At 42.4% G+C, this 16,024-nt stretch overlaps 1 protein-coding gene across 4 annotated transcripts in view; it reads left to right on the top strand.

Moving 5' to 3' along the window:
- Positions 1 to 16,024, top strand: part of SPTBN1 (spectrin beta, non-erythrocytic 1) — a 136,248-nt gene that overhangs the window by 46,240 nt on the left and 73,984 nt on the right. The window contains exon 1 of one of the 4 annotated variants that reach the window (XM_075147818.1): positions 11,027 to 11,552. The exons of the other annotated variants lie outside the window; for them this stretch is intronic. Within the exon in view, the coding sequence (XP_075003919.1) occupies positions 11,444 to 11,552 (109 nt within the window). The 5' untranslated portion in view covers positions 11,027 to 11,443. Of the gene's footprint in view, positions 1 to 11,026; positions 11,553 to 16,024 lie in introns of those variants that run through there. 4 annotated transcript variants of the gene reach the window in all.

Below are 16,024 nucleotides of genomic sequence, written 5' to 3'. Positions count from 1 at the left end.
GGACACTTGCTAGTGTTGCATGTCACTGTTCATGAACCTTACAGGGGAATACAGGTAAGGAGGCTGCATTCGTCGTGCGGCTTTCCTTGGTTGTCCCTATTGCACAAAGAGAACATAGGCTTGTAATTCACACCAGTAACTTAAATTCTCCCAGAAGCAAAAGGGGAAAATAATTGAAATTGTTACTGAAGTTACACTATTGAAAAGTTTTTCTTTTTAATATAGTGGAATACCCATTTCTTAAGGATAAAAAAGATAGAGAAAACTTGCAATGGGAAAGTGCTGAGTACCAAATGTGAGGCTAGTTAGCCCTTTTGGCCCTGATATTTGAGCCATTCGCCCCACAGCTCTAGTGCAAAAAATCAGCAGAACCACCCCCCAAAAAAGCGAAAAGAAAGATCCCGCTGGTAGTACTATTCGGGTATCATGCACCTGCTTGTCCCTGCTGTCTGGCATATCTCTCATAGCAAAGTTTCTACTGTTTCACTCTGAGTATACACTAAAGATAGAAAAAAATCTGCGCAGTCAGAATGAAGTTTCAGGTCTCAAGTCAATAAAAAGAACAAAATACAATGATTTAGAGCTTAAGAGAAGAAACCTTTCGTTTATTCTTGGCTTTGAAAGACCATACTGAGAATAATCTCTTGCAGTACATTTCATGAATATCCAGTACCTGAGCTATCTGGGACTTGAAAATCAGTGCACTAATTTTAATAACAGCAAGTGGTTAAGGAAAGAGAACTCAGCAGTATATTGATGCTTGTAAATCAGGTTTGAAGGGCATGTGAAGGATTCGCTTGACACTAAACAGAAATAAAGACTTACAGCAGTGAAACTGCAGACGCATCTTCTCAGCTCTGGCGTGGCAGTGCTGGTTAGTAGTCCATGATTTTGTTTAGCAGCCAAAGGCCTAACGCAGACTTACTCAGGTGAGCGTGAAAGGGCTTATTTTGAAAAATCTTATTTTGCTCAGATAAAAACTGATGGAATTATTTCAACAAAAGCTTTTCCAAATGTCGACCTCACCCAGTGCTTTCCTTCTGAATTTTACTTCTGGAACAATTTCTCAGCTGTAGTTTCCAAGCTATAGATTACCAGAATCTGTATGAGGCTGGTGTTAAAAACGGGAGTATCATTTTGTGTGTTGTGTGTCATGCAGGCATGAAGGGAGAGAGCACAGCAGCGGAGAAGCTGCTGTACTTACGCATGTCACCTGCAGTGCTGGCTGTGACTACTGATGAACACTGTGCTCTTCTCATTAAACAAGAAAAAGCTTAGCGCATCGGTCACTGCTGATTTGTGTGTTCGCTTTTAAAGTTGCTGGTGGAGAACTGTTTCTAAAGCAAATAGCAAAAACCAGACAATAAATAATATTCTGTTCTTAGCATTTTTGTTTTTAAAGATCATCAGTAAACTGACCCAGAAAGAAGTGTCACTGTATGTCTACATACACAAAATAACTTTCAAGTAAATGTGAATAACTTGCATTCAATGATGTCCCATCAAAAATGTAATTTGGTGCAGAGGTCATTTGTATCTCATTGCTATAGGTATCAGTTATGCATAGTTTGAGGGTTTGCTCTCTCTCTTTAGAATCAAACAAGTAGTGTGCAAACTACGTGGAGGTGTAAGTCAGACTCTTTGTAGTCTGATTAGATACCAGATCCATGGTCCAGTGTAGCTTCCTGAGTACAGAGCCAAGCTTCTGAAAAAAAGTACTGCTTCGTAACTTAGGAGTTTTCTGGAATCATGCATGCTTGTCTGCTTCATGGATGATATTTATGATTACTTAGTAACAGAGCGATGCATGAAAGTGATTGCGTCCTGGGGAATAATTGTAATATGGCACACATTGCTCAGGCAGGACAAGCGGAGCTGGAAAAATAGGCTTTTTGCTTCTTTGGGGAGGGAGCAGAATAGGAGCAGTTGCTGGTAGCCACACGCTGGAAAGTCTGACAGCTGCGGTCATTTTACGTCTCTGATTAAATTCTTTCAAGACTAAGCAATATTGAGTTGGACACGTACATAGGAGAGCCCAGCATCTTGCCAGCAAATGAGCCTGCATTGATCAGTCTTTAGATCTTTGAATTCCTGTGCGTTAAGCTCCTGGACTGGAATACAGGTACCATATCTGCTTCTCACAGTTTCTTGTGGAGAGCTCCAGACGTATGCCAGTCCTTATTCACAAAGGGCTGACTCTATGCTTGGACAGCAATTCAGTAATTTAGCAAAATAAGGTCCAAGAGAATTCTGTACTGTAGTTAAGAAGTGATTAAATATAAAAAGCCATCTGTACCTAGAGGAAGAAGATGGAAAACCAATATATTGATGCTGACCCTGTGTGCATGTGTGCATACGCGTTTCTGCTTTTAGGATACTACCAATGAAATGACCATGAGGGTAATCCTGAAAGTGTGTAAATCTGCTTTATCATACTTGGGTGTTGGACACATTGGCACTGCACTAACTTTCACAGTGTGCTTCCTTACTTGCAGTGGCTTTAGGTGAGAACTGTGCCTTAATGCCAGACTGGCACAGCACAGCTCTCCTGTCTATTTTAGTTTTCATCATCCACTCATCACCATGGCATCAGGAAAGAGTAAAAGCACCGGGGGACATGCTTTTGGCTGCCCGCAACACTGAGATGAGTGAAATGCAGCGTTCTGCGTCAGCTGAAGCAGGGACAGGCAAGCCCAGCAGGGAGAGGCAGGGTAGGATTTGTGGAGTAAAACACTCTGGCTGCAGCAGCTGCTCAAGGAAAGGAAGAATACTCACTGTGAGATACCCTCCATGTAGTTAGTGAGAGCTCAGCCGGGCGCAGTAGTAGAGCTGCGATAAAATCATGCTGAAGTTGATAATTTAGGAGGAGACCTACCAGCCAGGTTGTCGGCTGGTATAAATTGGCATTCTCCCTTGGCTTCTGTGAGACCATGCTGAGAATCTGACCATGAGGCTTCTGTGAGACCATGCTGGAAACCACAGCTGGGAATCTGACCCATAGTGGCCTATCACGGGAAACGTGAAGACTGGAAAGACTATAACGTTCTTTGCTGTTGGAATCAATGTTTTTGGGGATATTTAATACGGAGAAACCATGGGATTAGTGACTCTTCATTGAAATAATGAGATTGGTTTTAGATATTTTTCTGAGTCGTCTTAATGGAAAGGATTTCTTGTTTATAGAAACTACGTGCCAATAATGGCAATTAATTTTTTTTAAATTTATGACTTTTATCAGGGATGAGGTTGGTTGTGGATGCATTTCAAAACCTAGTCATGAGCCTGTAATTTAAAAGAAGTCTTTCCACAAAAAATGCATACGCAGAAGAGAATGTTCTCGTCTGATGTCTTTAGCATCTAACTAGCAATGTTTCTGTATTTATTTTATTTGATTCAGCCAAATCTGCAATGTGCCTTGCATTTTTCCTTCTATTTGTTGCTTGGATACTGCATGAAAGCACTCCCTGAAGTATAAATAATGTCTAGCAGAGCATACTGCAAAGCGAAATTCAATATGGGATTAAAAAATGTTTACTAATTTCTGTTAACCTTGGAGCTCTTCTAATGGGGAAAGATTAGTGATGAAATCATTCTCTCAGATCAGAGCTTTGATTCTTATCTTGAGGTAATATCCTGGAGAGATATAAACCCAGATCGCCTTGAGATGAATTGCCTTGATGGGGAAGAGGCGAAAAGAAGAGGAACAGGGGTGAGGACCAGACAAGTAGAGAGCATGATGAAAATCCACTTCCAAGTTCCACTTTTCTAGTTTCTAGCATTCTTCCTAGCAGTTTTGAACTCTTCTAGTGAGCAATGCAAACACTAGTATTTTTTTGCCAACCACTTTGTACGTGTATGTCGTATGGTGATTTTTTGAAGTTTTGCTTCCTTTAAATGTTATTAAGCCTTTCAGGCGGATGGGTGTCAAACGTGGACAGTATTTGTACATATAAGTGTATAATGTTATATTTATTCTATACATTATATAAAAATGAAGCATGGTTTGCTGTGGAATAATAACTTCACGAGTTTGAGACAGTTAGTACTTGTCAATTGATCACTAAGCTTTTTTGCAGAGATAGGCGATTCCCAGATGAGGAAATTTTGTGGGTGAGATTCGAAGGAAGAAGGTTTTTAAAAATAGAGATGTCTTTTTTATGTTGGCTTTAAAAATGAGGTGTTCAGCTCATGTTTCTGCATCTAGTATGGTTTTTTTGGTTTGGGGTTTTTTTTGTTGTTGTTGGTTTTTGTTTTGTGGTTTTTTTTTTTAAAAGAAACTACCAATAATTTTTTTTTCTAACATTTTCCTTCTCTTTCATTTTGAATGAACTACAGGATCAGCGCAAGCCTGTACTACCTCGGCTTTTCTGGAACTTTGTTGCTTAGGTATAAGAGGATCTAAAATTCTGTAGAGAGTCCAGTTGATTTCAGAGGTTTCTAATTTAGGGGCTCGAGCTCCTCCAGTTATGGAAGGAGAGGTATTTTTTTATTCCTCTCGCCTAAACTGACCATGTGTGAATGTGGCTGGTCACAATTGGGATGTATTTGTGAATGTTAATACAGTTTATAAGCTTTCTGTTCTACCTTTGTGAAGCAAGGGAAATAGTAGAAATAAATACTCTGGCTTAGGCAGATTTGTAAAGATCAGTGTGTTCTGCTTGTTGTTTTCACCCAATTTCCATTTTGCTCAGGAGTAGCAGGAGATTGAATTTTCGTGCCTGAGTGATTATGGTGTAGCAACAGTGCATCTTCTGTGTTCATGGTCAAACTGGAAAAAAAAAAAAAGAAAAGAGTGCAAAAGGAGGAAAAGAAAAAGGAGGGTGGGAATCTCTCTCTCTCCTACATATAAACATAGATGCAATTCAGATAGACGAGGAAAGGAGGGAGGGAGAGGCAATGAAAATAATTCCAGCTTCTAAAAAAGCACATTAAAACCCATAAAAAGAATTTTCTGGATTAAAATCAAGAAGTGTTTTCATGCCAAAATTTCACAGAAAGTGAGTATGTTAAGTGCATACTTGTGCACCATGCTTGATTTTAATAGACCTTTTAAGGGTTATTCATCTAAGTCAGGGAGCAAACCAAGTACATTTTCTGGGCTGCAAACAAAACCTGTGAATGTAGTTATTACAGCTTTTCAGGGTTGGCTTCCCTGCTTTGATGAGTTCACGGAGTATGAGAAGCAGTGCAGTTCAGAAGAACCCATTCGGACTGGAATACGGACCAACACAAACCGTGATTTCTTCCAAACATGAGTGGCTCGTGTAGCTCTTTCCTGCGGGCTCTCCTGGCAAGCGTTCCATGGTTGCAGTTAGCAAGGACATGCTGTTACAAAAGTCATGTCAACTTTCCTGTTAATCTGGGACTTGTGTAAACTGAAACCCGAAACCAGGTGGAACTGACCCAGTTTCAGTAATAAATTGATATTTTGTCCTGATTTGTGAAAAGATTCCCAAAGGTTTTGTGCTGCTTTGGTCTCAGACGTCACAACCTACAGGTTCATCTTGAGCCCAAAGCTGGTTTGTGCCTGGGATTCAGCATGGAGCTGCTGGAAGGCCAGCCTGGACATGGCAAAAGGAATACGTGAACAGACCCTTCTGTAATGAAAATCCTTGTCTCTTGCTTTTTAATCTGCCCCCTTCCCTTACCTATTGATTGTGTCGGCTCTCCCATGCCCACGAGACTTACGGAATATATCTGGAAGGGACTTGGAGGACCAAATGCCTTGGTGTTTGCCACTGACCTAAAATCCCCTTTAAGCAGAAAAATTGAAATACTTCCTGAAATAGAAATGTTACTTAAGAGAAGATCTTGTTCTGTTTGTATTTATTTCACCTTCTTCTGAGACAGTTGCTAAGTATTACAGGAAATGGCGGGTTTATAAGATGAATGATTCTGTTCCCACTAATACCTGCAGAAGAGGTAATTAAGTTGGCACGCTAATTTCTACTTAGTGTGTGGGCTGCTTCTCTCTGTGTTCCAGCATCTTAGATATAAACTAGAGGGAAAGCAGCTAACTCTTCAAGATTAATGTTATGCAAATTGTCAAATATGATAAAAATAACTATTTCCTATTACATTCTAGAACCATCCACAGCAAAAAACATCTTTCCTTACTCTGTTGCCTATATAGGGAGAGATTCTGTTTTTACTGTGTAGACGGGGGTATCAGCAAAGAAGTCAAGAAAGGCAAACATGATTATGAGTTTTCAGCTCTTAACTGTGGCGCTGAGGGGATGTGTCAGAACTTTACCCTCTTTCAGGAGAAGAGCAAATGTTATGTGATTTCTGTGGCATTTTAGATTAATAAATCATCCTTTTTATCTTGTAATTTTTTTCTAGTTAGTCACCAGCTGGAGAATTTAGAAGAGCAAATAAGAGTAAAGAGGAAAGACAAGGGTGATGATTAACCAGATTTGTAATTATTGTAAGCTCTAGTGTGCGTTCTGCTTCCCATTAGAAAGATAATTGTCTTTTGTGGAGTTGTAAAATCATGTCTTGCTTTCAGAACACAAGACTACTAAGCATGCATTTGTTTTATGGTACCCAGGGAGCATTTTCTGTATTGCTTTCTTTGGTTTTTCACCTGTGCATTAAGTGAATGTATTTTGAGGGTGGGCCTGTTTTGAACATTGTGTCTACCACACATAGTATCTTCATTGCTGACCCAGTAAAGCCAGCCAATATTGGTTGACTTTATTGGTGGAAGATAGTGTAGTTTGATGGATGGATGAGGTTGTCAGAATTTCTAGCTATTCCAATTCTAGCGGGGCTGTGTGAGTAATATTAACGCTGCACGCTTACCAGTTATTTTCTACAAAAGTTATGAACTGGATCCTTGGCCAGGAATTTCTTAGAGGGTCTTTTGTTTATACTTTTTTTGAGATTATGCTGAGATTTTTCTTAAGGGATTTCTTTTGGCTGAGAAAAGTAATAGTTTTGTTCAACTTTAGAAACATTGATGATTAGGGATTTGAATGGTAATTTTGCTAGACCTAACATTAGTGTTTTCCTTAGAAACATTAGTTTTTTCCTTTGTGATAGGAGCCCATTCACTCTAGCAGCAATTTTCAGAACCATGTCAAGACAGATCCCGGGACAGACCCTTTTCTGTTCTGGGGTAAGCACCTGCCTCTGGATGTTACTTCTACATTCATAATATTGCTGTAATCAACCTCTTGTTCTCCTTGAAGCTTTGCAAAGCTCTAATCATGTCAACTAAGTCACACTTTGCATTATGGTTAAGTGGATAATCATTTGCGTTTTTATTTAATAACTTAACAAGTACACAAATAATGCAAGTCATCGTTAACAGTCAAGTACTATGGGAGAGGTACAATTCAAGGAATGCAAGCAAAAATTATTTTACAGCCATGGGAGAAAACTGAGAACAAAATTTGGGGGGGGGAGGTAACCCAACAAAACCTTCCCCCCCATGTATACTAAACTTAATATATGATTTGGCCCTTATTTTTCTCCAACAGTGTAATCAGTGATGAATTACACCATGGACAATTTCAGGCTGTGTTGATTTGATAAGTTACACTTGGACCAGTGCTAGAAGTTATCTTATCTATGGCCTTTAAAGCATTAATTCACCTCCATAACATACCATTAGTATGTAATGTCAAGGGCTTAGTCAATTAAAGAGAAACAGAGAAAATGAGTAGAAACCAGGCATAAAAAAGGGCTTTGCATGTGAGAGCCTTATGATCGATTTGATGCATTGCTACATAGTGGCAGTAAACAGGTCTCAGGTTTACTAATTTGGAGTCAACAGCAAACAAATGTGTTAGGATTGATGTGACTCAAATAAAAATGAGAACTGGCAGGATGCCTATTTTTAAGAAGTCTTGCTACATACAGTGTAGAGTTTCACAGATACAGACAGATCCCCGTTTTGCTCTTTCTACTGAATTACCACCAACCTGTGAAGTGGAGCCTTCAAGATGTACGCCAGGGGCCCAGCAAAGCGGCAGTAATGCTTTGGCAGATGAGTCAGCAGCACCTGGCGATCGGGGCCATCCCCAGGAGCTGATGCGATCATCAGCAAAGTCTGTCACATCTGTTGCTGGGGGACCTGCTGTTCAGCCCAAATGCCAACCTGGATGGCAGATAAACTGAGGTCAGAATTTCACAGTGAGTGCTGCCGAGTTCTCCACAATGCATTAGGGTCTTGTGTCTCTGGTTTTCAAAGCTTGAACAGAATAAGCTCAGTTCAAACACAGATTCTTCCCTTTTCCTTCAGCTTTCCCCCTACTCGCTGTGTAGCCTGCACTGCTCCATACCTGCTGCAATTTCTTCCCTTTTTAAGGTAGCATTTAGTGCTACTGGGCAGGACGGAATTGGGGGGGACAGAGAGGGGACACTGACAAAAAAACCCAAACCCCAACTTTTGTTCAGTATTTCTTGGGAATCTTAAGCTTACCGGATTCAGTTGTCCCACAGGGGACAATCTGAAGTGTAAATTCATGTATGTGGTGTTAATGTTTTATGACGGGGTGGGGAAAGCCAGCCTGTGTTTTATATGGGTCAAAGCCAAATGATTATTTTTAGTTTTTAATGTTTTGCTTTTGCAATATTTTACTTTTTAATATTTTTAATAATAGCCACGTGCATTAGTGTGTCGCCTGCCAAAGGTGTTGGGAAAGCTTTCAGCTGGGGAAAAGTTCCTGGCTCCTGATTTATGGCCTTCATGGTGTTAAAAATGCTCCAGCTCTCCTGTCAGTCACTTGGACTTTAGTTTTACCTTGTGAGCTCGCATAGCAACACCTGTTTGCTCAAGGTGGGACAGTAATGAGCTGATATGCCTGCAGGTAGGGCCTGGCTGCCTGCCTGCTCTCGAGGGGAAGGGTTTCGTTTAATTATAACATAGGTCAGGCATCGCAGGCAAAAGCTGCTGTTGGTAGAAAGCTGCAGGAAAAAATTTTGTGACGGAAATAAGCCTGTACTTGTGTGCTGGGTAAAACACGCTCCTTGAGCTTTGGGGGAGTGCACATCTGTATATTACAGCTCACTTCACCGAGCTCTGTTCCTGTAAACTTGGGAGCCTTTTGTATTTTTGTGTTGCCCTTCTTCCCTCCCACCCCAGCCTGGAAATCCCATGGCCGCAACTGCAGCGTGTGGGTCCCTGCGTGCTGGAGGGACAGCTGACTGCACAAAGATTATCAGGGGAAGGTTTAGCAGGAACGGGGGACTCGTGCGCATTGTTGTCTGGAGAGCAGCATCCTGCCTGCCGCAGCGAGAAGCGCAGGTGCTTCCTCAGATCCCCCTTTTGCCTTCAAACACGCTTTTAGGGCACAAGCCTGCAGTACCTTGGTCCCCCCTACAGCGGTGTTTTAGCTGCCCCTGCAGACAATCGCTTTCTTCCCTGACGCTGTAAAGTCTGGCTTGGGCAGCCGAATAGTCTTTAGTGGCACAAATGTAGGTAGTGCTGAAAAGATTGAAGGCCAACTGTCAAAAATGTTTTAGGCTCTTCTTGAGGTCTGCTGTAGTACCAAAAGTCTTGTGTAAATACAGCTATATTGATATAAAGGGGTTCACTGAAATCTGCTAATAAAAGCCCTTCTGTATCAATACAATTCGCAACTCTGGGCTAGGGCTATGTTGTTGTTTTAAGTAAAATAGTATAGTTAAAAGCCATAAATATTTTAAGTGTGTTTATGATCTCAGGAGCAATGTGCCAGGCATTTTCAACAGTCCATGTGCTTTTCGAAACCCAAGCTTCAGTTGGGAAATGTTGACTTCTATCACTTCTCCGTAAATCGGCAGTGTTCATGATTGGACTTCTTGCACGTTTGTTCCCCGGTGTGTTGGTAATGGCTGGTTGAATTTCCACCTTACGCCTAGCAGGAGCTGGGGCTGCAGCGAGTCCGTGGGAGTGGACTGAGCTTCTCCCACAGGAATTGTCCTCACATAAATTACTACATGACTGAAAACTTGTGAAACGACAGTATCAAAACAAAGGCAACATTTTGAAATGTTTAATGAGGGGACGGAGTGGGAGGAGAAGAGAACATGGATTCCATTGGAAAGGAATTTGGAAATGCAAGAGAAGAAAAAAAGAGAAAACATTTGTGTGAACAGTATCAGCAGTTTTAAAAATGAGCCGGCAAATGCTACATACTGAGACTATGAATGTGGAATTGACCTTTTAATTTCACTTGTGAATAAGTGAGGGCTAGGAGCTCGTGCCCCTGAGGGAAAACTGACATCTCTGTCTAATACCGTCTGCAGGAACTGGCTTCTAGTACCTAGCCCTGCTGCTGCTGCTGTTGTGTACGTTTATATTACAGCAGCGTACTAAGGTGGCAATCAGAGGCAAGGCGTCCTTATTTACATTACAGCCCTCCCCTGCCAGTGCACAGCCCAGGCAACCATTAATCTTGCAATAATACCCCGCACGCTGATAAATGGGCGAGGAGCCACATGCATAAGAGATGTCAAAATCCTCAATATCGACAAGTAACAGAAAATGAAGCGACAGAATTGACTGTTTAAAGAACCTTTTCACAAAGCTTTCGTCTGTTCCCAGTGTGCTGGAGTGTGCATCTTTCTGTGTCCCCTCCTCGCCTGTTGCTAAATACTGAATGAGTGCTTCTCTGTGTGTGTGTGTGTGTTTGTGAAGTGAACAGTCTTGCAGATAAATAAAGAAAAGTGCCCTCCTTTTCATGTGATAGTAATCTGAGACTTTTCCGTTACATGAGGCTCTTAACAAAAGATTGTAATTCCACCAGCGTTGCTCAGGAAGATACCACCGTCCGCCGTGGCCGTGGCGGTGCGTTGGGCGCAGGGGGCTGGGGTCCCCACTGCCACCTCGCCTCCCCGGGCTCAGGGCGCGCGGGGTGCACCCGGCGGAAGAACTTGCTGCTGCGTTGCGTGAGCCGCCCCGCTCTTCCCCAGCTCTGCCGCCCCTTCGCCCTTGGTACAGCCTTCGTTTCCTCCACGGTGCTGTATGGTAATCAAGTGACATCAGCCCTCACCCGGGCGGCTGCTGATTATATTACAAACCAGCAGAAAGGTCTGAGGTGTGCGCGGCTCCTGGAAGCGCTGGCAAGGACGGCAGCGCGTGGCTCCATGCTGCTTTTACTTTGGGCTGAATCGCAGGCTTGCTTTTATTTGATTTAGTTTCGCCAGAGCCAGGCAAGCGTTTGAAACCAGATTTGAGCACTTGAGAGTTGCCTGTAGTGAAGCGGGGGAAAAAAAAACCACCAAAAAAACCCCTCATGGTGCTTTAAGTTTGAATCCGTTACAGACAACGTACTGCCAACCCACACTGCTGGATTTTGAACCGAAGCTGTTATTTACTTAGGGCTCAGTGAGAGCGTTTTCTCTAGGGACTGAAGCCAAACTACTGAGGAAGCTGGGATTTACTTGGATGTATGGTAGAGAAACCTGTGGTTCCTTTATGCTGCAGTTCATCGTATCCCTGTGTTACCTGTAAATGGAATTACAAAAATCAACCAGTATGCCCGGGCCGTTGTCCCCAGGATATGCAGCTCAGGTGCCGTATAACTATAATCAGTTAGAAGGAAGATTCAAGCAGTTACAAGGTAAGCCTGTGTTGGTTTTTTTGTAGGTGTTGCTATGATATGATACCCGTAAACGTGTTAGTCTGGGCTTGTTCTCATTGCATCAAGGTGTTAATGAGAGAGGCCAAAAGTGGTGCTTTAGGAAAAAGCTTTGTGTTCTTTTAAGAGATACCCTGTGGTTTTTATCTCTCTGAAGGTGTCCTCAGTCTTACACAGCGTTAAGATGCGTGTCTGACCTCTGAGCCACTCAGCATTACAGATGAGGACTAATCCAGACCAAATTTCTTAGAACAATAAGGGGGAGAGTGAGGAAGTGGTCTTTCTATTTATTTTATCCTTAAATAAAATACAGTCATAACTCTGGAAATTAATCATAAAATCCTAGCTTTGTTTGGGTGCCGTTTGCAGTGCTAGAGCCCTTTCTAACTCCCTGCATACCTCCTGTAAAGGCGGGTGGCTTAACTTCTTCAAATGAAGAACAGTTGCATAATTTCCAAACGAATTAGTTTGCTCATATCGTAGAAGATCTCTGAGAAAGCATTCACGTACTTCAACATTCCCAGTTTTTTCATTTTGCATTACTCTACTTTTGGACAGGGAGAATGTTCTTTAATGTCTTCCCATTAAATTCTCGTCTATGTTAGAAAACAGACGTTTCTTTTGGGGAATGGTCGTGTGCTCTCTGAAGGGTAGGCCTCTGACCTGTGCTGGAAACCCAGGTTGTTAGCAGTGCGGTGGAGGAGGATTGTGCCCAGCATCCCTCTGCCTCAGACAGGGTCAAACAAGCTCTGCTGTTTCTCTGTGTAAGGCATGTCCCAGGGATGAATGAACTCTAGCATTGCAGTTTCAAAATAAAAAAGAATTCTTAACCAAAACCAAACCACCTCCTCTTCCTCTACATCCATGTGACTCCGTAAATAATCCCAGAGCAGCCTGAGTACAGTGAAGTTCAGCCCTTCTGTGCATGTTTCTTATTTTACTCTGGTCTGTGCCACAAGTGTGGTCCTGTGGTTCCTGTCAGAGAGGGAGGAAGAGCCTGGTTAGTGCAAAGAATGTTCCTATTTGTTGGCTTAAAGAGGGAGGAAAAAAAAAATCTTTCATTCATAGTACTTTGTTTATCTTGTAAACTGGCTCACAGTAATGGCTGCATACTGGATATAATAAGATAAAATGACAGCATCTTAAACACTGGTAACATAGACATTCCTCAGGCAAGGCATGGAAAATCCAGGCTCCGAACTTGCACGCAAGGGAATACGTTAGAGGCTTTATCTTGGACATCTGTCAGATCTTAGGCTGCGGTACTTGCTTTAAAAAGAACGAGGTAAGTTTGTGGCACGGGAAAAAAATACTGGTTCACGCCTCTTTCTTTGCTGGTTAAGTTAGCAGTCTAAAGAAGGCAGATTTTATCATTTTCAGGGTCACTGCTTCAGGAATCCATTATCTGTGTGTTTACATCACATTGAAAGAGGAAAGCAGACGACAGCGTTGAAAGCACAGAAAGTGAGTTTTCCCTTCAGTGGAATGCACTGTGTTGACTTAACAAAAAAAAAAGAAAAAAAATTGCAATGCTATCCCCAAATGTCCTGCAATTTCCTTTAACAAAAGAGAGAAAATGCAGTGAATTCTCCTGCAATGGTAAGGAGGGAGTTTGCAGCTCCCATAGACCATCCCATAGCTGTTTACTCGCATTGCAGAGAAGGTAGACAGGCTTGAAAAACAGCGCTGCCAATGATCTCGTTCAGGGTGGAGCTTAGGTACAGGAAATGTTTCAAATTATGCACTAGATACTCCATGAAATGCTAAATAACCATACGAAACACTGTGTGCTGTAAAGGGAGTGGCTTAACTCTGCTGACACAGAAGGTGTCTTTCCTTGGATTAATGGCTCTTTGTTTGAAGAATATCTGAAAAAGCCATTAATTTGTAGTTGTAAAATTTTGAGGTGATTCTTGTCCTCTTGCTAGGAGGCTCTGGTGAAAACATTGGGTGTTCTGGGCATTGCTCAGTGCATCCAGACTCAGAGCCAGCAAGGATGAGCTGAATATATGTAGTATTTTTAAATTACAAAATTCATCACCAGTTTTACCTCTTTCATTGTGGAGGTGTACAAACAAATAAGAGCAGATACATTTCAAAGCTTCTTCAGTCTCTGGTAAAAAGTACCTTTTGAACCTTTTCTGCCTTTTTATTTTTGTGTTTTCCTCCTTTATAACTGTGTTTTACCCCTCTTGTCTCCGGTAGGATGGCCCTCTAGAGCAGCACCAGTATTGCCACCATACAGGGTTTACCATAACCTCTACTCGTGTTCTTCCTACACTGAATTTGCCCCTCACTTTTCACAGTTCTAGAGTTTTCATGGGAATCCACAGCTTTGCACTAGATTATAGCAAGGTACTGTTCAGATCTAGTGAAGGTTGGGAGTTTTCCTCAGAAAAAAGCACTTAGGAGCATATTGTATTGACTAAAACAACACAGAGCAAGTGCTCAGGCCCTGTACGAAGCAGAAGTGTGAATCAGCGATAAGTAGAGGACAACTCTCTCTGATCTCCTCTTTCCTAAGATAGACAATACGTTAGATTTGGCACTGGCAGCTTCACATGAGAAGAGAAGAGGAGCCAACCTAATTCTGCCCCAAAATGCTAGGGACGAAGCAAGTTCAGATCATAAGTGATCACTGAGGCACTCCTACATTCCACCTCTTTTAAATGCCTTGAAGTGATGATTGTAAGGAAACTGTTTTTCAACTTGATGATGATTGTGGAGCGTTTAAAGCAGATTTTCCAACCGTGTCCCACTGCGGTGTGAGGCCAGTGCAAGTTCTGGGACTGCACTGAAGGGATCAGACTGGTTCCTTCTGCGCCTGGGAAGGGTCACCTTGCAGGAGATCCCTGCAGCTCTGCAGGATGTGGCAGAAAACGCTGTGAGTGAATCAAGGCTCTCTTTGTGTCAAAAGAAACCCTGAAGTCTTGTGCATGATAATTGAGAAGTTTAGCATACTCAGTCCTTGTGCTCGTGAGAATGTCAGCGCAGGTGTGGGGAGAAAAATGCTTTAGCAAGTTCTGTTTCCTTTATTAAGTTTCAGTAAGTTCTTCTTATGGTTAGTTCACCCGGTCCTGGAATGATAAGTGAGAGATAGTATCAGTGGTTGCTATCATCTTAAACCTAGGTGTGGGGTTTTGGTTCTCATGGCCACTTGTTCAGTAGAAAGGGATCGTGTTGCAGGGCTGGAGTAGCTCCCTGCAAGTAAAGACAGGACCCCAAAACTTGTTTGTGGAAAGCGTGTTGCCATGTAGCTGTGCAGGGTACGTCAGTGGAGAAAATTTGTCCTGCTCAATTGAGGAGTTAAATGAAAAGCAAACCAGATATGTTATAATTGTAAACCAAAGTTGTCACCTGTGCTACGTTAACATGGCAGGATCCTGTGGATGGCTTGGCAGGTTGTAGGAGTTGGCAGGAAGAGGTTAATGCAAGTCAGGAATTTGGAAGGAGCTCCCTGCAGCTGTATCGCCTTCTGCAGCGAAGGCAGTGAGTGTCAGTGCCACAGGGAAGCCGGCACCAGCCCAGAGAAGCAGCTATCATCACTGCTCACAGGCTCCTTCCCACCTGGTTAACAGGGCAGCGTGGTATTTATTAACATTGCTGGCATTTAGTAGCTTGGTGACTTTATCATCTCCCGCAGTGTGATTGGAAAGTCGGGTCTCAGCTCTAAGGCTGTGCCCTAGGTGTGAAATTTCCAGTGGTAATTACAAATGTAAAATCCTGGGGGATGGGGGTGAGCTAGATTTGTGCTCCTGATAAATCCCCAGAGGAAAGCCAGCTTTCAAAGCAGCTCTGTGATATACCCTGCTGTGTGGTACATTTCGATTTTGTTTTTTTTTTTAATGTTGCATTTCAGATTGGAAAGTGTTCATTTTTAGTGGGAGCTTGATGTGTTTTGGTGACCAGGCTGCCTGGGTGGAAGTGCCTTTATTTTGTTACTACTTTTGAGCTGTGTTAGAAATAGTATGGTTTGAAAAACTTGACACCTAATGTAGTGACCACTGGAATAAGCCTGTAGGAAAGGTGAGCTGTCTTTCCCGTCAGAGGTGCTTAAGCCAGCTTTAGATCAGTTCTAAATTCCGTTTCATGGGGATGAAAGACTGACTGTGGCTACACAGCACTACCTGCACCAGAAAACAAAATGCAATTGTATGAGTATCTTAGGTGTCTGGGGCAAAAACCTTGCTCTGATAGCAGTGCCCTTCAGCAGGGGAGCTCCTTGGCTCTGTAATCCTTTGGTCTGCAATGACCCAAGTAGGTTTGCTCTGGGTTCCAGTTTGGCATAAGAAGAGAGACACGCAGTTTCTATTTTTAAGTGGTCAGTGATAATTGGCTTCGATAATATAGGGATCTGTATGCATAGATTGGTTCCCATCCAGGCTGCAGAACAGCAGGAAGATTTTCCTGTTTGTTTTTCTTTTTCTGTTCTGAAGCAGGGCTTCCTCACAGCT

Source organism: Calonectris borealis, chromosome 3 (assembly GCF_964195595.1).
Source record: "Calonectris borealis chromosome 3, bCalBor7.hap1.2, whole genome shotgun sequence".
Lineage (NCBI taxonomy): Eukaryota > Metazoa > Chordata > Aves > Procellariiformes > Procellariidae > Calonectris > Calonectris borealis.
The sequence above is the reverse complement of the archived record's forward strand: the minus strand, read 5'-3'. Positions and strand labels throughout refer to the sequence as shown.